The sequence below is a fragment of the Columba livia genome, chromosome 1 (genome assembly GCF_036013475.1).
Source record: "Columba livia isolate bColLiv1 breed racing homer chromosome 1, bColLiv1.pat.W.v2, whole genome shotgun sequence".
In the NCBI taxonomy this organism is placed as follows: domain Eukaryota; kingdom Metazoa; phylum Chordata; class Aves; order Columbiformes; family Columbidae; genus Columba; species Columba livia.
The window spans coordinates 62,216,435-62,240,700 of NC_088602.1; the positions used below are offsets into that span (position 1 = coordinate 62,216,435).

General features: G+C 46.6%; 2 protein-coding genes across 4 annotated transcripts in view; one reads left to right on the forward strand and one right to left on the reverse strand.

The window, feature by feature from the left end:
* IRS2 (insulin receptor substrate 2) overlaps nt 1-4,448 on the reverse strand; it is a 74,321-nt gene extending 69,873 nt beyond the window's left edge. For all 3 annotated transcript variants that reach the window (XM_065058449.1, XM_065058441.1, XM_065058438.1), the window contains exon 1: nt 575-4,448. In XM_065058449.1, the coding sequence (XP_064914521.1) occupies nt 575-4,076 (3,502 nt within the window). In that variant the 5' untranslated portion in view covers nt 4,077-4,448. The remainder of the gene's footprint in view (nt 1-574) is intronic.
* On the forward strand, nt 4,168-15,548 carry LOC110363661 (uncharacterized). The gene is made up of 5 exons (XM_065044800.1): nt 4,168-4,178; nt 4,433-5,598; nt 6,554-6,736; nt 8,925-10,703; nt 11,032-15,548. Exons 1-2 carry the CDS (start codon nt 4,168-4,170, stop codon nt 5,535-5,537), a joined length of 1,116 nt encoding a protein of 371 aa, XP_064900872.1. The 3' UTR covers nt 5,538-5,598; nt 6,554-6,736; nt 8,925-10,703; nt 11,032-15,548.
* Nucleotides 15,549-24,266: the final 8,718 nt, after the last annotated feature.

Genomic DNA, 24,266 nt, shown 5'->3' on the forward strand with positions numbered 1-24,266 from the left:
TTTTAATCCACATTCCATGCTCGCCATGATTTACTGTTAAACTTTTGCAAGAGGTAAGACATTTAAAAATCCAGATATTAAATTTATCTTTCTCATTTTGGTATAACTGACTTTCCCTGATAGACAGCCAAGGACTTTCTTGTAATCTGACATCCTCAGTCCAGCAATCCCGTTTTTTAACTCATTCATTTTACATTTTTAGATAGCATTTAGAAGCTGCATTAACATAAACTATTTTGGTCACATTTTCCAAACATTCCAAAATCTTACATAAGAAAACCCTGAAGTACAGCCCAAACATAGTAACTGTGTAAACATAAGCCTCTTCCGGGGTACCCAGAAGCATAATGATAGTACAGCAGAATTCAAATGTTAAGAAATATCCCAAAATTAACCTTCTTCTCATACATATGAGAAAAGACTGTTTATTATAGGGTGTGTTGGGGGATAAAAAAGGATTTTTAAGAAAGCGAGGAGGGAAGAGTGCTCTACAGGACAAAACACAACCCCGCGGTGAGAAACAAACACCAGGCACAAGCACGCGTGGCAGGCACTGTCAAATGTAGCTACTCACCTTTCACAGCACTTGCTTCTTTCATGTTGTGAGACAGAAAGTCTATGCTGGCATAGGCACTCATCTCCACTCCCTTGATGCCCCCATTCAGGACGTGCCTGGCTTTCAATGTGGCTTTGTCACAATTTGCCAGGGTCCCGTCCACCACGTCAATGGCGATGTAGTTGAGGCCATTCTGGAAGCCAGCCGAGGTCTCCCGGCACATGGGGCTGCTCCCCTGCTCCTCCTCCAGGCCTTCGCTTTTCCTGAGGGACACATTCTCCACCGAGGCTGAGTTGTGCCGTTTTGGGTTGTGTGCGAAGGAGGGGGACACAGGGGTCACAGTGGTGGTGGAGGAGAAAGTTTCCGAGCTGTGCCTCCTGCGCCCCTGGGGATCTGCCCGGATGACCTTGGCCCCCCGGTTCGGGTCTGGGGGAGGGCTGGAAAGAATGAAAGCCTCCACCCCAGAGAGAGTGAGCCTCTTCACGCCAGCTGTTGGGCTGGTGACCCGGGCACTTTCTGGCTTCTGAACGATGGGTTGGGGTGGGGTGGTAGCCATGCCAAAGGTCATCTCGGTGTAATCCCCACCGTCGGACAGGCTGGACAAACAGGCCACCCCCACAGTTGTCTTCATGTAGCGCCCATCAGGCTGGCTGGTGCTGGAGGAAGAGCCTGGCGAGAGTGCTTCCAGGGAGCCCACAGAGACTGTGCCTGACTGCGAGGGTGACTGTGACCCAAAGTCGATGTTCATGTAGTCAGAGAGAGGGGAGCGCCTCTGCCCTGTGCCCGAGCCCAGGGAGGAGGCTGGGCTGTCAGCAGGCAGCGAGGGGGGAGAATAGACGGCAGCATCCCCAAAGTCGATGTTGATGTATTCTCCGGGACTCTTGGGCTCAGGCGGCAGAGGGTGCTCATTCATGCTAGGCAGCATCGTCCGCAAGGTCTCCAGAGAGAGGCGGCTGGGCCGGGCCGCCCGCTGGCACCGCTGGCTCAGGAAGCTCTCGGTCCGGCTGTGCCGCAGGGGCGAAGGCACCGTGTGGCTAGAGGGGGCAAAGGTGCCGGTGGGGGACTGGCCCACTCCGCACACTGCCTCCTCCGGGATCACCCTCCCTGGGGAGTTCATGAAGACGTACTGGTCACTGTCCTTCACCGGGCCCTGGCTCTTGTAGGAGCGGGGTAAGGAGCTGTAGGAATAGCAGCCAGGCTTGGGGGGCTCACTGGACCCATGCCCCAAAGGAGCAAAAAAGAAGTCTGGGGGGGTGAGGGAGGGAGCCTGGGGCCCATGCTGGGGGTCCCGAGGAGACATATTGATGTAGTCGCCGTTAGTCAGCCTCCCGTCTGAGCTCTCCATGGACAGCTTGGAGCTGCACCACATTCGCATGTACCCGCTATCATCAGGGGAGCTCTCCCCAGGTGAGCTGGTCTTGTAGCTGCTCCCATTCCCGGGGGACCCACCACCCACCCCTAGCCGGGGCTGCAAGATCTGTTTGGGGGCAGACACGCTGGTGGGGCTCATGGGCATGTAGTCATCTCCACCCCTGCTTCCCTGCCCTAAGGCTGCAGCCACACCAGGGGTCATGGGCATGTAGCCGTCATCTCCTCCTCCTCCCCCCGCGGTCGGTGGCCCCAGGTTGGTGCTGCTGCTGCCAGAGCTGCGGTGAGAACCGATCTCGATGTCCCCGTAGTCCTCGGGGTAGGGAGTGTAGGTCACTTTGGGGGAAGCCCCGGCTTGGCCGGAGGGGAAGAGGCGGCCGGCGCTGCCGGAGAAGGTGGCGCGCATCAGCGTGTACTCGTCGAGGGAGGCGGAAGAGACCTGCGGCGGGGCGGGCCGCTGCCGGCACGGGGTGGTCAGGGAGTAGGTCCGCTTCCGATGGCCCCTGTCGGCCCCCGCGTCGGGGCAGGGCCGGTAGCAGAGGCGGCCGCTCGGGGGCCGCTCCATTGCCATGTAGCCGTAGAGGTCGGTGCCGCCCCCGGGGTCCCGCACCGGGGGGGTCTCGGCCACCGACTCGGGGGTGTTGCTGCGGTTGCTAGCGGTGGAGGAGGAGGAGAAGGGCCGCAGGTCGCCACCTGGGCTGGAGCCGTACTCGTCGAAGGACATGAAGCCGGCGTCGCTGGGGGAGCCGGAGATGGAGGCGCTGCCGCTGGACGGGCGCTGCGGGTGATGCGGGTGGGCAGGCTCGGAGCCGAGGCCGCTGCTGGAGGAGAGGCTGATGGGGCTGGTGGCGGAGGGGGGCGAGTGGGAGGCGGGCATGGACATGGAGCGGCTGTTCTGCAAGCCGCCACCGCCGGCCAGCACCGGCAGCAGCTTCCCCGCCTGCCGGCCGCCGCCGCTGCTAAGCGTGTGCGAGCGGCTGAGGGGGGTCCGCACGGGGCCCGGGCTCATGGGGCTGCCGGCCACCGAGCCCACCCGGCAGCCGTCGCCCTCGCTGGCCGTCCGCACCCGACACGGCGTGCACTTGGTGCCGGCGGCGAGGCTGTCGGTGCGGGAGCGGCGGAGAAGGCCGGTCTGGCTGGGAGGCAGGTTGACCAGGTGGTGGTGCCGGCGGCCGGGCACGGTGATGGGGTGGGTAGCAGAGACGCCGCTGCCGCCGGGACCGGCGGCTCCCCCGGAGGAGGAGGAAGAGGAGGACTGGCTCTTGCTTCGGGGCCGGAACTCGGACAGCTCCTTCAGCGCCTTCATGGCTTCCAGAATGGTCTCGTGGATGTTCTGGGCCACCACCGAGTCGTCCGCCTGCATCCAGAGCTCGCCGGGGCCGGTGGCCGCCGAGCGCCCCACCTCGATGAAGAAGAAGCTGTCGGAGTGGCCGCAGCGGCGAATGTTCATCAGCTGCAGCGTGACCGAGGGCAGCTCGCAGTTGAGGCGCACGAACCCGATGGTGCGGGCCGACAGACAGAGCCGGTGGACACCGGTGAGGTTTTTGCTCTGTCCCAAGCCCTTGGGCTTCAGCGTCACCTGCCAGACCTCCCGGTAGGCAGCGCTGGCCGGGGTGATCAGCCCGTAGTTGAGGTCTTCGCCGGCAGCTGCCAGGGAAGCGGCAGCCGCGCTGCAGGAGGCAGAGAAGGGGGAGGCGAGGTGGCGGTGAGGGGACCCCTGGCAGGCCGCCTTGCCCTCGTTGAGCAGGTCGGTGAGAGCCCGGTACCAGCCCTCCTGCTCCTGCTCGTTCTCGGCGGCCACGGCAAAGTACTCGTCCTTGGTGTAGAGGGCGATGAGGTACTTGTGCTTGGCGTCCGCCCGCTTGTTGATGTTGAGGCAGGAGTCCAGGGCGATCACCCGCTTGGGCGCCCCGGACTTGTTCCTCCATTTCTTCTCGCTCTCGTAGTACTCCAGCCGGGCGCCCCCCGCGCCCGCCGCCTCCTCCCCGCCGGCCGGGCCCCGGAGCACGAAGAAGCGCTTGTGGCCATGCTTCTGCTTGCGCAGGTACCCGCACTTCCTCACGCCCTGGTTGTTGTTGTTGTTGTTGTTCAGGTTGGGGCCGGGCGGGGAGCTCAGGGGGGGCAGCAGCCCCAGCACGGCGGGGCTCGCCATCCCCGACACCGCGGCGGGAGCACCGCCCGGCTCCTCTTGCTGCCGCCGACGACGAGCGGGGCTGGAGACCAAGCGCCGCGGGAAAAAGAGAATGGCGAGGAAGCGGGTAAAATAAAGTTATTCCTCGGCAGAGAGAGCGCGGTGCCCGGAGCCGCAGCGGGGTCCTCTGTCGTCGCCTCTAGGCAGCGGGTGCTGCCGGCGGCCGCCCGGTGTTCTCCCTGGCTCGGGTACCGGCGACGCCGCTGCCGCTCCCCGGCCGCTGCTGCTGTCGCTGCTGCTGCCGCCGCGGCTGCTGCCGGCGCCGGCGGGAGTTTCGCCGTAAGTAACACATCGCGCACCGAGTGCCCCAACTAAAGAGCAAAACAACACGTGACCGCCGCCTTACCGAGACGCTCACACACCGAGACGGGGCGGGGCGCGGCCGCTGCCGGCACCGCCCCGCATTGGCCGGCGAGCCGCGCGAAGGACGTCTCCGCCCGCCAATGGGACGGCGGGGCGGGACTTCGGGTGCGAGGCGGCGTCCCGCCGTTGGGCGGTGGGAGTCTCGTCCCCCTCCCCCCTCCCGCCCCTCCGCGGCGCGCGCCTTCCCGCCTGCAACCTCGCGCCCCCCTCAGGCGCCGTGGAACCCGCCTCGGTCGCTGGGCGCACACAGCCCGGAGGGTGCCGGGGGCGCGGGCACGGCGGGGAGAGCCGGTGCAGCCGGCGGGGCCCTGTGCTGAACCGCGTCATCCATCGCAGCACCGACGGGAGGGATGGGGGGGGAGGGGGGGCATTGGCGTATCTCGCCGCGGCCATCAGGTGCTGCCGCCCCGCCTGCCCCCAGGAGCGGAGCTTACGGGCCTGCGTGCGCGCCAGCCACCCCCCGCACACCCACGCACACGCGTGTGTGCGTCAGCCTCAGCGCACACGCAGGAGCGGCGGCTCCCGGCCCCTCCGCCGCCGTGCGCACCCTCCTCCGCCCGGTGTGTCAGCCCCTGCCCACGCGGCACGCAGTGCGCCCCCACGCTCCCCCCCACCTCACGCACTACCATTTCTCTTCCCCCGCCTCCAAACACTCGGGGAGTCACCGTCCCCTCCTCTACCCCCCTGCCGCTCGCCCTCGGGGCCCGGCTGTTCCCGCCGCCCACAGCGCCTATTTACGTGCGGCGACGAACTGCCACCTGGGGGAGCAGAACGGGGCAGGGGGGCACTGTTACTCGATTTTATTTAAATAATTTATCAGGGCGTTTCGCTTTAGCAGTGAATAAAAGCAGCGTCCGCGCTTCCTCTGGAAACGACCCCGGGCGGGGGATCACAGCACGGCGAGGCCATTGGGGAACGAGCCGCGGAGGGGGGAGCGCGGTCCCCGCCTCCCTCCACCGGGCTGCCTGCTCCCCGCTGCCGCCTGCGGTGCGCGGAGTCTTCGCGCGTCCCTCCCGCGGGGCAGGGGCTCGCTTGTTTACCGGGGGACCCACGCGTTAGTCACTGGGCCGGCCGTGCCCGGGGATCAATGGGCGCCTTTCTCTCCCGCCGCCGGGGGGAGGTGAATGGCGGAGGGGAGGGGGCGCGACTCACCGCCGCGGGGCGGGGATGAGGCCCCGACCGGGGTGGGCGGTGTGGCGGGGGGGGGGGGGGGGGCTCGCCAGTCCCTTTTTTCCCGTGTGCGGCTGGAGAGGGGGAAGGGAAGGGGGGAGCGCAGGGGGCCCGGGACGGGGCGGGGGATGCCCGCCTGTCTCCGCTCCGGTGAGGGCAGCGGCGGCTCCTGACGAAGCGCGCAGCGCCGGGCGCAGCAGGGCGTAGGGAGGGCAGTGATGATAAAGGTCGGGAGATGAAGGGAAAAGACTGTGCTTGAAAAGCGTCCAGCCCGGGCTGTGCGTAGTCGCAGACACATCTCCTCCCGCTCGGGAGCGACGAGGGGAGCCTCCATGTGCACGTGCTCGGCAGGAAAAGTGAGACTGGGGTCACGCAAACATCCCTCCGCCCTTGCAATTCTCTCCCCTGAATGCCGGCCGGACACGCTTTCATTTGTCAGCCTGAGACGAACCTGAAGCAGCCGGGTTTGCTTATAAAGCCGAGGGGAAAAAAAAAGAAAAAAAGGACAAAAGTGATGCGGCGCTTCCAGCTGCCGCCGTGCGGGGCCGTGGCGGGGGCTGGGGGCGGGCGCTCCCCGTGTTCCCGGCGGCGGCGGGACCGCCCGCAGCCCGCACGTACAGCGGCCGCCGCCCGGCTCCGCTGCGCTCCTGCCTGCCCGAAATTCCCCGCGGTTTGGGTCATAATAACCCATTTAGAAATCAACAGCTGTAACATGGAGGAAGGCGAGGGGGGTGTCATAGGAAAAGACCACTGTAAATACTGGTACGCTGCAATAAAGCCGCTTTTGAACGAACACCTCTTCGTCTTACAGGGAAATACTTACATATAAGGTAGTGGGTACCTAGTTTTATCTTTTGTTGTGGTGGTGATGGTGTCGGTGTTGGTTTTGTTTTCTTTTTTAAAAGGGGGGAAGGCGGGAGGGAAGAGAAGTAACCGGAGATCTGAGGCACCGACGTCTCAGCAGGAGCAAGAAAAGCGCGTCTGCAACGTGCAACTGATCCAGCGGGCAACCTTGGACAAGGTACCTGTGACCTCTGTGCCTGAGCGGCTCCTCGCAGGAAGCGGTGCACACAATCTTTGCTGGCCTGGTAATGCTTATCGATGTCTGTATCTGGGGGAAAAAAAAAAAAAGGAAAAAAGCATAGAATTGGAAGGGAAGTGTAAATTTAGGTTGTATGTAATGATTGCGTAACAGATCTCAGTGAGGCAAGTTTCATATGAAAACTCAAGAATAGCTGATTTTTCTGCCTGTAACTGCAGTGGGCCAGACTATCTGCTGTACTCGCACTACTGACGACATAAGAAGAGTTAGTTAACTGAACAATTTCTTGCCACTCTGAGTGTTCTGGGCACATAAACACCAAGAGGAGCCATTTGCCTGGAAACCCCTTGGAAATTTGGGAAGTTTTTCCCAGATGTTTATGAAATATATTTGGTAACCAGAAGCAGGCATTCTTAGATCTGTAAAAAAGATTAATATTAATTAATCTACTTGATATTTCTATATATGTTATTCATGACTGTGCAGGCAATACACATTTAAATATACTGGCTGTAGCAGAACTGAGTTTTCGAACACTTTCTATGATAAAGACATTAGGATAGACTAGAATTCAAGGTTGAAGTTCATAATTTTTATTTCTGTATTGGCATTGGTATAAGGAGCATTTTTAGCAGTTCATTTCTAGCAGTGCCCCATTCATAACAAGTATTATTTTTCCATAATTACTTTTGGGATTTGTTTTTAATGTATAACTTGGGTACAGAGCACAAGAAATGACACTCAGGTGTGTGTAAAATTCAGGTTAACAAATACTATTGTTTCATGACCAGTATTCCAGAACAAATGACCCCAGCTTACATAGGTGATCTGTCTCATTCAGAGCTTTCTCTGAACTCTTCTGAATTTCTTTTCAAAACTATATCCGTTCTGGAAGAATGTCCTGGTCATTTCAATGTAATTACAGGGGCATTTAATTAAAGTAAATGCACTAACACCAGTCATCCATCCCACCTCTCAGCTACAGGTCACTCTTTTTACAGGCTTTATGCTTTAGCTCTTCCTATGCATTGTGTGGAGCATATTAGCTTTAATTTCTGAAATAAGTGGGTTTTCAGTGATAACAGCGGGCTTTGAATTTGGATGGTTGAAGCACAGCAATGGCTCTCTTGTTCCACCAAGTAATCTCAGACAGAACATAGGGGTGGACAAATAGCATCTCGAGTAACTGCAACAAGTTTTCCAAAGGATGTTTGCTTAAATCATGTCTGTAGAATAATTCCATCATGAAGAAAGAAAAAATGATCTCGTTTTATCTCTCCCATTCCTTACCTTCTGTCGTATCGCCCTGCCCCACCTGTTTCACCACACTTCTAGTTTGAGGTCTCTCCTGGGAATGCTTCGCTAATATATGAAGCAGACCAACAAAATAGTGCTAATATTAGCATCTTTCCTGCTCACTAAGCGATGCTTTTGCCAGCGTACCTCCAAGAAAAATCAACTGTGCTGCTGGGTAATGGTCAGATTTATCAAAATATGCTATTTTTGTGAGGGGCATTTTCTATCAGTTATGTCAAGTCGTAAGATTTTACCTCTATCTACCCTAAAGTGGCAAAGACATGCCTAGAAAATTATAGAACTTGCTTATGAAAACGATGAAGTTTAGTTTAAATATTGCGAATAGAGTTTTGCCGGCACAGATTCCTACTGATTTCACATTTCCATGCTTCAAGTACTTGGGGTTCCTTTGCTAGATGTAAAAATAAAAATAAAAAGTGTGATCATTCAATTTATGTATTAATCTATTTAAACTCTGTGTTTTGGATACTGAACTGTATGGATATATGATAAACGGTGGCCATCAACAGTATGTTTTGCAGGCAATGAACTTCTCAAGCTATCAGTGAATTCGGCTTGGGAAGTCTGTTTGCCGCAATAGTAGTTAAATGGTCAGATAAAGTATTACCTCTAGGGGCATGCAACTGCTTTTAGTTTAATGTGGAGGCTTGCTTCTACAAAACCAGTGTACACAGAGGATCCAGTTGTTTGTTTGTGTGTTTGTTTGTTTTCCATATGAGGGGGATTGGAGCACCAGGCCCTGTGAATATGTAGCTGTATTTAAATACTGCCCAAAGTCACAGCCAGGCTGCTCTTTAAACACTTTGAGAGGCTGGATGCATGAGCAGGTTGAATTTCAAAATTTGTCACATCCTTTAAAAATACATTTCTGTTTGTTCTTAGTCTGAGCCTTATTTTGAAATATCTTTCCATTTCAGGATAAGGAGTAACAGTTGAAAGGGATGTGCTTCATGTTTGGCTTGGCTGTTGCCTTCTACCTGTTGCCAGGATCACAGAGCTGATGGTAGTGGAGCCATGGGAAAAAAGCGTAGAGAAAGATTATGTGCGTCAGCAACACTTTCTTATACTATCAAGAGTACAGTTATCTGTTCCAGCAAAATAGAGTGATTTATATTTTGATGTCCTTGAACTTCTACACAAACAGGTGAAGTCAGTTTATTCCCTCACACATTTATTTGCATACTTCTGATACAGTGTCATTCTGGTTATACATTTCATAACCTTACTGTAAGAGGACGTGAACTCCCATCAGCTTCTTTCTCTCTAACCTTTCTCAGCTCCTTTGAGTGCTAATGTACCATGACTGTGCTACTACCAGTTGTGAAGTCTGTGTTATTTGGAAGGGAGGAGAGGCCATCTTTCCAGGTAGTTTTATAAAACAGCTTGTTGACACTACTCATTAGTAACACCTAACATGCTTTTCCCCCCCTATAGCAAGAGTAATGCGAAGGGATACAGTGCCTGCCAATTTTCTGCTATTTTTCTTTTTCCCCTGGTGCTGTGAAAACACTTACGAGTGGCTTTGTACCTGAGGGAAAGAAATTGAGAAATCATAGACTCTGAAAATACTTCTTTTTTAAGTAAAGATTAGTCGCCTGAGCGAATATTGCACCCACAGATTTCCAGAGAATTCCAGGTTAAATAAACTGGGGTTCCAGTTATGCAACTCAGTAATTCTTAAAAATTAATAATACTTTTATTGTTCTTTTTACATATGTACTGAAACAATGTACATGTTACTAGCTTGTATATTCTTATATGTGAGGGGAATAAAGCTGAAGAAAATCTGAAGTATGCCTTATTTCCAGTTTGTTACTTTTTGTCGAACAGGTGGATATTTTTCTAAATTTAGATCATTTCTTCCTTAAAATTTCAAGTGGCAAGTTCAGAACCCTATAGTCCACAAGCAGGTAGATACGTTGGGAATATTTTGGAGAAGACACCGAGCAAAGTTCCCGTGGTGTGAACAGGGAATCAGTTCTTCCCCAGGTGACAGCTGTACCCCAAAAAAGGCGGGCTTGGGAACGCGGGTTTGGAAGCGCGCCTCGATTCACCAGCGTGTCCCCAGGGGGCCGGTGCTTCGGGCTCCGGCGGTCGGCCCAGGCGGGGGGGTCCTCGGGTCACCCCCTTTTCCCCCCCCCACGGTCGCTCGGCGAGGGGAGCGCACTTCTCCGCTGGGTTGCGCGCTTTTCCCGTCTCGCGTGGGAATCAGCGCTGTTGTTCACCCTCCCCGGGGGCAATCCCGGGAGAGGGGGAGTGGGGGGCGGTACCAGCTCCTGCCCCGCTCCCGCCCCACTGATGCGAAGATTACGCGCTGGGGGTTGAGATGCGTCAGCGCGTCGCAATCAGCAGGATTTTCTTCCTGGAACATCTTTTGTTGTTGTTGTTGTTTTGGGTTGCGGGTTTTATTTTGGTTTGGGACTTTTTGACACATTCCCGCCTCCTGAGCGCGTCGGCGTCCACGGAGAAGGCGCAGCGCCCCCCGCAATCCCGGGGACAGCCCCGGGGTTCCCCCCAAACCTTCCCCCCCACCCCGCTCCACCTCTTGTGGCCGCGGGGGGCGGGCGCGGCGCCCGTGCGTGCTGCCCCCTGCCGGTGCGCGCTGACCGCCGAGCGGCGGGAAAGGGACACGGAGGCGCTGGGAGCCGGGGAAGCAAAAGCTCCCGCCCACCCTTAGGGGCTCTTCCGGGACGCAGGTATCAACAGATAGTTATTAAATTATGTTGGTTTGTTTTTTCTCGGTTTGTTTTGGTTTGTTTTTTGGGGGGTGGAAATGCTGCCTTTCATTCCCTCTGGAGTCATCAGGAATCTAAAAAAAAAAAAAAATACTGTTGTTTATTTAAAGAAAAATGCCTGATAGAATTTAACAAATACTGGTTTACGATAAAAAAGGTTCATGAAGCAGTAGAGCCAACTATTTTCAAACAATAGTTTAAGCCCCGCTTGCTTATGAGAAGAACATGTGAATATCGAAGAATCATTGAAAACAATGCTCATTTTATTATTTTTATTTTATTTTTTTAGGCGATTTTGTAATGTACCTTTCTGACCTGCCTGGAGAGCCAAGATGTAGGATCTTTCAGGGTATTTCTGTTCCAGAAGAGACCAAAGATACAATTCAATATTTCTTTGATGCAATATTTACAGAAAATTTGCAAAGGCCTATTTGTCCAAACACAGTGGGACTCCAGCAGAAGAGGGGGTTTTGTGGTCTGCTTTCACTCACTCTTGTTTCTTTCCAGGTAGCAATCTGTTTGAAAATCTATTCATTTATTTCTTTCCCTAGGCACGTTACTCCAGCCTCTCTTTCTGTTTTTTTCTTACTGCTCTTGGAAGCTGTTTCCCAGCAAAACAATCCCAGGCATTCAGCTTTTCCCTCTGCCCTACAATTCCTTTGGCTATTTGTCTTTGTTTCAGATGGCCTTTGCATCTGCTTTAGGTAGTAACCCTTTCTCCTCTAGCCTTTTTTTTTTTTTAACTTTAGGAGGGAGCTTAACTTCCTCTGTCATTTATCTTGACATCAGGATAATTTTGCTAACAGCAGGGGTAGTGCAGTCCTGGAGTAGACAGTCAAGGGATTTTTATAGAGTCCCCATCACTGGAGCATTTTAAGCTGCGCAGATATTTATCGGGAACGACACAGGTACAGTTGTCCTGACTCAGGGCAGTGTGATAGTCTAGATGATCTCATGTTTACCTCCAGTCCTGTTTTATTGGATTTCTATGATATATAAACCTTATAAATAGCCCCAGGATTATTACTGCTGGAAGGGGGAAAAAAAAATATTCTTTTTTGGTCGTTTTCTGGCTGTTTATTTGATTGTGTAAAATAAAGACTATAAAATTACAATCATGAATTGTCAGTGTTTGGGATAAGCTACTGCAGGAATTCTTACTCATGCAGAACATTTGGTGGCCTATGTTGTGCAGGCACAAGACCACCAGGAAGATAAAGAGACAGTTGGGGAAACAGAGTCTCTACAGAGGAAAATCTCATCTGTTCTTCTCCAGTGTAGCCCTTCAGTGGAAGTTTTATGTGAATAAAATGAGGAAGGCTTACCCTCGGAACAGCCTGGCTGCTTTCAAGGAGAATTATCATCTGTCTGCATTATTTAGACAGCGTCTGGGAAACTCACTGGAGCCTCAGGCTCCCATTGTGCTAGACATTGTGTAGATGAGTAATTAATGGTGGGCCTCCTTCTGTTTTGTTTAATGTATATATTGTACATACACAATGAATTGAGGAAGGTTGCCGACGTGGGGAGCCAAGTGGGAGAAAGGCGATTCTGCAGTCGGGTGATCGGTGTGTCTGACAGGCGGCGGCTTAAGCTCGCCCGTGGCCTGACTGATGGGCACTGCAGGCATGCTCAGCATTTAAAGGGCCGAAAAACATCAACCTTCCATGTTTTGTTGGGCTCACGTGAATGGGGGAAAGCACAAAAGGCACCACGTGTGCTGAAGGAAAAGGTGGAAGTTTCTTTTTCAATATATAGTTTTTTGGAAGTGTGCTTTTTTTCAGACACACAGCTGAGATGCAACTATTGGTTTCAGGAATGCTAAACGTGACAACAAAGCGACTACAAAGCTATTGGCTCTAGAAATTTTTGCAGCTTGGTATGCCTACAAGAGAGGTTGAATGAAACCTCCCAGTGGGTGGGCATCATGGCTCAAACACCACAGCCACTGGTACAGGATCTGCCACTGATGGCTGTGTTGTGGGGCATAAGAAGGAGGAGTGGGTATCTCCAATATCCTTGTTGTAGCAAACACTACCATGGTTGGAGGCAATTTATGTGTCTAAATAATAATAATAACTTGCTAAAAAATTACTGTCAAGTAATTCCCACAAAAAGGGGAAAAAAAGATTCATGCATGTTCTGCTGGTTGCTCATGGATGCAAAACAAAATGGTCACTTAATGTTAATAAAATATTCATGTGGACATTGCGTTTTCATTACTGAAGTGGGAGACCACAAAATCGAATACAAGTGAAGAGTGTGCTTTCAGTTAAACTGCTGATTAAGCAAAGGAACAGCATTTGTAACAGAAGAGAATGAGGTAGTCACGGCAAATGAACATGTTTTTAATTTCATCTCTTGCATTTAATCATACAAGAAGGGAATGTTTCTGGGTGCCTCACTTTATTCCTACATGCTTCTGTTTTTTATGATCTCATCTTTCAGTTCTGTTCTTCACTTTGTCTTTGTTTTCTTCCCAGTGTCTTTATTGATATGCAGCAAAGAAGATTTCAAGTATTTTCCCCAAGACCCTCAGGAGATGTGCAATGTCCCTTGGATTGCTCCTAAGTCTATTCAGATCATCTAACAAGGAGAGATAGACTGTATATTGGAAGTTCAGAATGCATCTTCTTTCTGTGACACGAGGGGAAACCTAACTGGTTTTGGCTAGGGATTTGCTGGCTTTTAAAATCTTTCAAGGCTACAGAAGTAGATTTTTTTTAGAGGTGCATAACTCCAAACACAGATATTGCAAGAGTTGCTGTCATCTCTCAAAAGCAGCTGTCATGGAAGTGGATGGGTGAGCTAAGATTCAGACCACCACCTTATGGTGACCAAAAAAAAGCAAACCGTTTCTTCACCTGGACTTCTCTAATGACCCAGAAGAAGCCCCAGAAATGAAGCTTCCTAGGGGTATCTTTTTTCTTACTACCATCCAGTGAGCTGAAAGGGCCTTTCGTTTCTAGTAGAAAGCGTTCTGAGTTTGCTTGCTAACCAAAACTTCTCGTGTCTTAACTAACGTGGACCTGGTGAAAAATCCTTGGGCTGCGCCATAGTGTGGTCCTTGGTTTACCTTTCCCAGTTGATGTATCTACCCAACAGTTTCTCCTGAAATGATTTCCTGAGATGATCTGCTTCTTTGTGACAAAATGACCTTCTTTGCCTTGTTTAGAAAGCTGTAAGCACAATGAATGTGCTAAACATGTAACTGTATTGCAGTGGTATAAATTGCACAGATGCGATTTATTGATTGTGGAAAGATCAGATAGTTTTAAAGTCAATGGTTGGCTGTCAAGTTGTTAATTGAACATTTGCTGAAAAATGCCAGTGGGTAAGTGATCTAGATATTCATGCAGGATAATCAAGTTTTGAAACTACAGTTGTCTGCCACCCTCCTGTGTTGGCTGTATTTAAAGAAATACCAACAAGTTAAAAATCACACTCCCCAAAATGTTCACACTCAGCTTTTTTTACATTACCAATCCTTTAGCCTGATAATATTGAAATAATTTTATAACCTAATTTCATTACTTGTTGCTTTTTTACTTTCAGTTGGGGAAAAAGAAAGTTGGTTGTTCCGTTTCTCACTTTCGGAGGCTGTCTGTAATTAATTTTGATTTGCTCTTCCATGTGCAGATTCAACTTTGTAACCATGCTGCACATACACATCAAATTAACATATTACTTTAAACAAATACCTTGCTTCCAGTTGGATTTTGAGAATTTAAAACAATCTTAAAATCTTACATCTTACGAACAGTTCCCTCCTGAGTTCTTTCAGTAAGACTCGGGAACTCGCAACAATTGGTGAGGCTTCCTTCTTTTTGAACACAAACTCACAGAACTGACAATATTTTGCCTGAAGTTCATTAGTTTCAGTAAATTAAATTCTGTCCCTCATTATAAACAAGCTCAAGAGAATACACTTTTTTAGTACTGTATAGACTATGGGTTTTTGACATAGATGCGGCAGCTATACTCTGTATTTCCAGAAGAGAAGTCTATAGAAAATGATAACAGTCCACAAGGCCTATTTTTTCTCAAGTAGCACATTCCATTGTATTGATTTTCTTGGATACATTTTAAGGCTTAACGAGTCACTTAAGAGTATATATTCACAATTCAAGTTGTATTTGTTATAGCAGCATGGATTTTAAATCAAACTATAGAGTTCAGTGATCTGATGTCCTCAACACAAAAAACTTGTGATTGAACTAGATTATAATATTTGAGTCTTCCTATCCAGGTCTCAAGTGGCCATTAAGTTATATCCATAAGTGATGGGATAAGTGAAGAGATGCCCTAAACTCAGCTGGATTGAATCTGCCTGTATATTTGGTGAGGTGGTCGTCATCTCAGCTAACAATAGCTGTCTAAAAATTGGATGACTAATGCATTTTAGCCTCTAGAGTTCCTCTGAAAGTGATGAAAGGAGAGATATTAATCCTTCCTTCAGGTAGATCTGAAGTCTGACAGTGAGTTTATTCACAGTATAGTGAATCTGGGTTTATATTCCTGTTGATACTGGAGGAGGTAATATGTAGCCATATGAGGTAGGTGTTGATTTGTACAATTGCAACTAATGATTCATTTTTTTTACAAAGAGTTAAGACATTGACTCTGTACCGGGAAGTTTATGCCCATCCAGACACCATCCACTCACCTTCATGACAATTAGGGCATCTTTAGAGCTTCTGTAGAAGCATTAAACGCTAATGCCAGCATGGACTCAGTATTATGTGCCCTGCTCGTTTAACAAAAACATTCAACTTATGTTAAAATAAACATCAAAGTTATGTCTAATATCTCTTGTGTTCGTTTGTGTGCAGCTCTGGTATTAATGGTCACAAAACGATGGCCTAAAACAGGTGTGACATATTTCTATTAGAAGATAACTGCCCCTCTCCGTCTGCTGTAAGGGAACTCTGTAGAACTAGCTCACGCCTGCTCCTTTTTAGATGGCTAAGATGAATATATGCATTTGATTGCTTGGGTGTTACGGGGCAAAACCCTGATGATTTTGCTGTAAATAGAAAACTGGGAGATTTGCGTACCTTGAAGTTGCTCGTTGCTGTCTGAGTGCTGCGTGGCAGCTGTGGGACACACGGTTAGCCAGCAAGGGAATCCTGGGAGGGGAGCAGAATGGAGGCATTTCAGTTTTTTCCTCTCCCTTCTCACAGATGGTCTGTTGGTGATGGTAGAGGAAGAAGGAAGACACCAGCAGCTGGGTCATTGTTTTAGAAAGAGCAGAATTACAGGCTATTTAGAAGGGGGATTAAAAACAAGCCCAGAGTATCCTTCGTATGGTGCTGAAGATGCTGAGGGGCAGAGGTACCAGTGCTTTATTTATAATCTATACATTTTATCCCTTTTCATCTATATTGATCAGCACATTCCATACAAATGTCAGTGATTATTAGATTAGGTTAATTTATTTGTTTTGACTCCTACAGTCTCCCAGATCTGATACCAGTTCTTCCCCACATTTGCCTCTCAGTTCCCAGTCTGCCCAGCCTCCTGCACTAACCATGATATTTGTACACTTGCTCCTGCCAGCCACTTACCTCCATTTGGCCTACACTTCACAGATTTCTGCTGCAGGCTCTTCTGCTCCGTGAACTGATGTACTTGATGCACCGATTGACAAACCCCTTGTCTTACTGATCAGATACAGGATCATATGTCACATCAGAGAGTAAAGGCTGCAGGTAGTGAGTCACCAAAGATACTGCGCACCCTTAGGTTTGTGAGGTATCTGCTGGTGTTCCAGGGCAGCGTGAGGGTGGTTGCTGCCTCACAACATGACCTGATGCACCAGTCCGGTTCCCCATTGCGTTATCAGCCATTACTACTATCTGATCCACAGGCACTGAGTAATACCAACAGATATGCGCCTCCCCACTTATTTCTCTTCAGCTTCATCCCTGCTTCCCTACAGCAGCCCGCCTAACCCAAGCAGCTTAGCAAACCCCAGGCAGTTTCTTCACACTTCAGGTTTGGCTCCATACAGAAATTAAACACTGAGTGGCCCCTTCTCCTGTTCCCCGTTTTCCATCTGAAACCCTAGCCCTGGAGACTGGAGAAGAACAAGAGGTCAGGGTGCTGGGGGTGACTGCATGCGATCTGCTAGAGCTTCTCATGTCAGCGTCAAACTGCTTTTGTATATATGCTTTCTCCTTTCCAAACTATAAGAGTGTGGTGAGACCTACAGAGTTTCTGTACCATCTTTTAAAGCATTCCAGGAAGCAAAAAATAAACCAACAAAGTGAGTGGAAAATTAGTGTTCATTTCTCTGATGCTCCTGGAGAAGAGAGACCAGAGGAAGAGGGTGGGAATTGGGGAAAGGAGTAGAGAGATGGCTCTGTCCTCCCATGCCAATGACTGCCCTGGAGGGGACCAGGGGAGCATTCCGCCTCTTACACGGCAAATCCCTGGGGACCAGGAGACAGAAGAATAAGCAGGACACTGTCAGGATGGGGTTTCCCCATTAAACATCTCAAAAATTTCAGCACTGTCTCAAGCTTCTTGATTCACTCGTGAGACTTGCTTTGCGCTTACTAAAATAAAAACAAACAAACAAACAAACAAAAACAAAAGTACCACAAGAACTAGCAAAGTTGTGCAATCTTATTTACAAATAATGTAGCCAAAGTCTTGCTTCCCTAAACACAGTGAGGAAAGACTCCCTGCTGTTCTTCTGCGCCTTATTTATGCAAATGTACATAACCTCTGCTAGCCATTTCTCCATCCACTGTGTTTGTGATACATTCCAGAGAAATTGCTCTGTTTGTGTAGTCCAAACCAGAGTAATGTGTGTTTGTAGGGTTGTAGCTTTCATTGTTTCTGCCTTTCTCTATGGAAAGCTTAATTTGTTCTGACCACCATACCCATTTCTGACTTCTTCCAGAGTAAAACTGTGGATCACATTAGCCAACTTAATGCTATTTTACACTAAAAAAATTGACCATCAGCCATTACCTTCCAATTTTTTTAGAGCCATTGCACTCCTCAGTCCTGCAAGTGTAATCTATATGTCTGTCTCCCAAAATAGATAGCCTTTAATTGGCAATATTAATATCCATACTGTTTCTGCTTAGCTAGAAAGTCATCTAGATCACATGCCGCTTGTAATCTGCCCTCATAACTTCTCTCCTTTTGTCATGTGTATTACTAGAAATATTACTATATTTATTTATATTTTTTTTAGCTTCAAGTTTTTTTCTGATGCCATATGTAAAAACATTGAATAACAGTGTCTCAGACAAGAAAGGATCTCTGTAGCACCACACTGACAATACTTTGTAAGTTTTACAATTATACATTGAATTTCTAAGTTATACAGTTTAGTCTCATTTAATATATGTTCTTTTGGGTTTGTTCTGGTGCTAATATTTTAATCAGGGTGTCACATGGTATCAATGTGTAACTCCTGCGTAACAGGAGTCTGAACAACATTGTTTTGTCAACATAGTTACCTTTATTAAACAAATCAAATAATCAAAATTCTTATCTCGTAAAAGTACTATGCGGTTTGTTTAACTTAACCAGTTTTGCATAAAGTCATGTTGACTGGCAGTAATTGTTACAATTTTTTTATTTCCTTATGGACAGGGTGGACATTCTTATGGACATTCTTTCACATGGAACCAAGGTCAAGTTAACTGAGCTACAGTTACCCTGGTCATCCCGTTTACGCTGTTGAAATATCAACACAGCATTAGATTTTTCCATGCATCCTGGACTTCTCCAATATGCCAAAGCTTTTTGCCAATGAGCGGCAATACAAGATTCCTTTTGAAGGCTTTAAATCAAGATATCTGGTCCTGCCAATTAAAAAAAAATCATGGGTGCTCTTTACCATCCATTAAGGGTATGGCAAAATAGGTGATACCTTAGCAGTGCGGTCTGTTTTCCTTTCTAAATGCAAAACATAAATATTCAATGAACGTTTTTTCTTTTCCACAGTTAGCAATGGAACTATGTCATCACTAGGATTTCTGTTGTCCTGAATAGTCTTAACAGAAATTCAGAATAAAACAAAGACAAGTTCTTGTTGTCTTTATCCCTACATTTTCATAGATGTATTTAGTTTGCATACTGATAAACTGCATTTATTAATGTATAAAATTCATTAACTTATATGACTGTTGGCTTTCAGTTTTTAACTACCGTTATTATCTATAATTGTCTTTTAAACATTCTATTAGCATGTAAATACACACTAATATACTGAGGTACTGCTTTATGCACTAATAATACACATACTAATCAGCACTGAATTCTGCACGCACATCTTTAATTAAATCACTGCTGTGTACTTCTTGGCAAGCGTTAGTTTTAAGTTCAGTGAGCAATCGCTTTCATGAGTCAGAATGAAGGATAATGCAGTATTATAACGTTTCCCTTTGTGACAGAAATTTATAAGTTTTAGAGGATCTAGGGCATTGTAGGGAATGTGAGCTTTAGTGCATATCATTGTATTAAAAGCCTTTTTATAGAGGCAATGTTTCTTTCTTTATAGATATTTGTTCTTGGTCACAAAAGTTACATGGGGTGGAAATCATCCCACCTTACTTGATAACATAGTTATCCACATCTAAGCTAGTGATTCCCTGAGGTGACCATGCCTCTGTCCATAGAGAAAAGCAGACATTTCAGAGCTCAGTGAATCTGACCTAGTTCAGATGTCTACATTAGGATGGCGTGAATCATGGCTCAAAGTGCTTTTTCCTCTCTCTTTTTTTTTTTCTTTTCACGGACAATAAGAGGAGCCCATGGTGATTAGTCCTGATCCAGTTCTTTGCACTGCAAACTTCTACATCTGGCCACCCATACTGCATTTTTTCTTTCCTGACTGAAAATAAATAGTTGGTTATATAAGGAGGAAAAGAAGCAGCTGGGCCTCTGAACCTTCAAGATACAAAAATTATTTAAAACCATTCATTTTCTTTACCGAAAGTGCAAGCTAGACTATGATTCTACAAGGGCTTTTTAAAATTACTTTTAGTTAAATTTGATGAAAGAACTTAAAGTTCTTAACAGCTTTATGTGGAAGTAATGATTGTAAGTAGATATTTAGGGTTACTGTATGTCAAATGCATCAGACTAAATAAATCAAGACAGCATTCTCTAATTCAGGTAATTATTAATTAAATTATTCTCTTTTTTGCTGTATCTAGAAGTTATTTTTTCTTTTTACTACACTTGAAAATGTTAATCTTTTAAGTTTTTAAGTATTTAAAATGTGTTCAAAACACGGATTTGATTCCTTCTACAATAAAACCATAATGGCACAGGTGATCCGTAAGAGAGCTACCTGAAGGGATACATTAAAGCTGATTTCAAATAACTTGTCTTAACCTACCAGCCAATTTGGCAAATATTTCAGTAGCTGACTTGGTGCAAACAGCCAGCTGGGTACACAGATTGCTTCAAAAAGATTTCAGCTAGTGGGTGAAGAATATCTTTTGCATTTGAGAATTCTGCTCTAGTGACGAAGATACAGGAAATCCTCAAAAGAAATTGGTTTTTGGAACACAGGTTTTTAAATTCACTCTTGAGCTTGGGGAAATACTTTTGATAATCATTAAGGCAGCTATTAAGCCTGTAATTTGAACAAAGAGTATTCTTCTTGGATCATCAAGCAGGAGACCTCCAGAAATAACAATACATTACAAAAAATGTTTAAGTGAAATTCCAGTGTTAGAAAATAGCTTTCCTGTTGATGATATTTGTTTGCCTGCTCTAGGAATTGAAAAACATTTCAAATGAAATAATTTATTTAAGGCATTTGCAATATTGACCTGTTTCCCTCTTTTTATGTATGCTATGCCAACAAAACCTGTGGACAAGCCAAAACTTTCTCATTACGTATGACCATAAATAGGAAATCATGGCATACAGGCCTTTAAATGAATACCACAAAGGCTTAACCATGTTCTTATTGTGAATGTATGTCTAACAACCAAGGACTTGAAGCAAGCAACAAGTCTTAAAACAGGTATCACATTACAAATTCTGCAGCTATGCCAAGTTCTTGAGTACCTCTGATAGTTTTTGAAGCATAAAGCATTATGCCAAGGGCTGCCCACCTATCTGAGTGGTGTAGGCCCCAAAAGTGATTGAATTTGTTGATGCACTTATAAAGTATGAAATTCTTTTGTTTGTACAGCTAGCTACTGACTCCTGATTCTCTTGGTATTGGCTGTACTTACACTGGAGCCCTCGTGCTAATCTGGTCGTAATCATACTGCATCTTCCAATGAGTATAGCAACAACTAGTACATTTGAGGATTAATTCATGGCCATGTCTTATAAAGACACATTCCTTTACATGTAATATACAGCATTTCTGCCATAACAGATGATTTGTCAAAGGTTATAAAATACATATGCATCACTGTTTTACACGCAGTCTTCAAGACTTTTGCACACTTATTTGGCCTCCAGGATTAGCTGGAGTGCTTCTACCTTCTATAGTTAGGAACATCCAAGAGGTATTACATGCATCATGGTATCCGATCACTTTCGGTTACTTGACTCAAGTAACATGTTTCTAACTGAGCTGACTGGGGGTAGATTTCACCACAAGTTCACAGCAGTCCTTGAATGTATGTCTCCTGCTGGATAGCAAGATGCCCATCCATCTCTGACTCTATAACATATGGCCGCCATACTAATATCATCTTCCTTGAATTGCTGCTGTCTAACATCACTACTGGTTTATGCAGGTTGACACTGAATTTTCTTTTCTGAAGAACCCACAGTAGAAGCAAAACACTTAACTTTGGAGTTAAACACTAAAGCGCCTCAGTGTACAAGACCTCAGTCCTACTTCTTGTAAATGTAAAATAACCCTCAGATGAAATCTGCTGAACAGCCTTTTATCATTGTTGTCTTTCCCATTCTACCACTTACCTCAGAGTCATACATATCCAAGGTGGCAACTCTGTGTGGCCTAACAAGGAGAAGGCAAGTTTATTGGAACAGCAGATACAGGATAGACAAATGCTAGAATACATTTTCTGGCTTATTTTCACTATGCCTTCAGCTTTGGACTGAGTTGTTACAAAATAAATCACCCAATTCTGAATACGCAAATATTTTAATACCTACAGAGATTCTAAGCCTTTTTTTTATCTTGGGTGACTGGAGAATTCTGTTTGTTTAACAGAGAACTTTATACTGACCTACGGGTATTAGAAAAGAATTCTTCAGGCAAAAGATAGTACTCTATTTTGTAATGGATATTGCACAATTAAGGAAACAGCAAAATTTTATTATTCTTGGCAGAGTGGCTATTTCTTGGGCATGACCACCTGTTCTTTAATTTTACCTTTCCCACCCATGCCACATCACAGCAACCACAGCTGCAGGTGCTGACACTGGATGTACCACCTGTCCAATCTACAAAGGAAGGAAACGAAATCAAGGGATGGCACGTTTACTGGTTTTGTGTACACAACACAAGTGATAAAAAAGGTGGAGAAATGGAAAGAATGTTAAATTTAGCATGATTGGGAGTAGAGAAAAATGGTTATGAACCTACAGAAACAGCTTTTGCAGGAGGCAAAGTGCACGTAGATCTAAATATTCTTTTTTTAAAGACAAAACCCACAATCTGTCAGCCTTTCTTTAACAACATATCTACTGAGGTAGCACCTTTTAACAACAGTTTGCAGGTACAAGTTTGTCCTTCCATATTCCACATTGCAAAGCAACAAGTAAAATGTGCATAGTGTGAGATCCCATAAGCTCATTCATCTGCCCAAAGGGATAGTGTATTTCTACAGTTCCACAGAATATTTTCCCCTGCTTTCTTGCCCTAACTGGTATCTTCTGAAATGGTTTTTGTAATGTTACTTGATTATATAAAAAGCTTTGCAGAATTCAGTAAAATCCCTGAGTATGATATATTAAAATCCTTCATGTACACGAATTTCTCTACTAATTCTCTAAGGGGGCATCAATATTTTTTCACAAATCTGCTCTCATTTCACATTTGAATTGTAGGGCGTCCCCGACTGTTGTCTTCCTGACCAGATGGAGGAGTGCACCATCAGTACTCTTTTTACTACTCAAAATGTCTCAGTGTTTCTCTGTTTGCTGTGAAAAAATCTGTATAACACAGAGGAAATAACTCACATGAGGCAGATTTTGCCAATCAAGCATCTGATTTTTTAGTATTGTTAATGCACAATCTAGAATCACCCTACTTGGTTGGGTATAAATGCGCCTTTTTTTAGTTAAGCATCCAGTGAAAGGCTTCACAAACAGGGAAAACATGGGCATATGGGTTTGTTAAGTCTTTTGGAGAGACAAGAATAATCATAGCACTGTTGTTTTCTATATTTGCCCTTAAAGAAAAAAAAATAGCATTAAATAGCCTAGAGTTTCTAAAAATCTAGGTTTCTTGGACCTACCCATCACACTTTCTAATATTAGTAAGTCTCCCATGGCAATCATCTGGCTTTGCTACATCATAGAAAAATGCCGCCTCCTGTTACGTACAATCTGAAGTGAGAAGAGCCTTATAGGTTACGTTAATGGCCTAAATACAATTAGCTACCTACAAATACTTAAACGCATAAAAAAAAGCCTGTGCTTTGCCAACCCACATAAGCCAGACAGCTTTTTAATTGTTGCACATAAGTGCTTCACCATAATCCTGACCATTTTTCCTGTGGATTTCTCTCTGCAGAAATGGTTACCAAATGAGAACGGCGAGCCTTCAGATGAAAATGAATGAGTATATTTCACCACACCAAGAGAAATTTTTCTGACATGTTCCGTTCTTACAGTTGCGGGGCAATTTCTCCATTTAAGGCTCTTGAAAGTTAATATTCCCAAACCCCACTGAAGTTGCTGTCTGTCCCTGTTCTGCATCACTACAGGGCCTCACCATTTCATGCATTAGTTTAATCAGTTGTCTCTGCTCAGCTTCAGCTCAGCACATGTCCTTGTCCCTAAAGGTATGAGAACAGCGCTAGGAATCTCTCAGTGGTTTTCAGTGCTTCCTGCCTGATGCCCAACAGTCCTTTAAAAACAGAGCTCACTTCGAACTTTGTGATGAAAGGAGAGAAATCGTGGTAAATACTCCACTGCCTTCTGGTGGGATCTTTCACAATGAGCAGCATGGAAAAGAAGAAAAAATAAAACAGAGAGGCAAAGCAATAAACCGTGGAATCCTCCAAGAATGCAAAGCAGCAGTGTTGCAACAGCTGTGTAGACATAGTGATTCCAGAGTACTGTGTAGACATGATTATTCCAAATGCAAATTGCATCACCAAGGATAATGAAACACTCTGGACATACTGCTCCCTGGTTCAGAAGACTTGTCATAGATACAGATGTCCACAGTGAATTTCAGTTGTGTGTAGAATTCAGTTGTCTTTGATAAGCTTTGTGCAGTGTGGACTACATCATTGCTTCTGAGATAACAGGAAAGCAGGTTATAAAGACTAAGTCTTTGCTGCTAAAAAAAAATATATTTTTTTTGCATAAAAATCACAAAAATGTCTG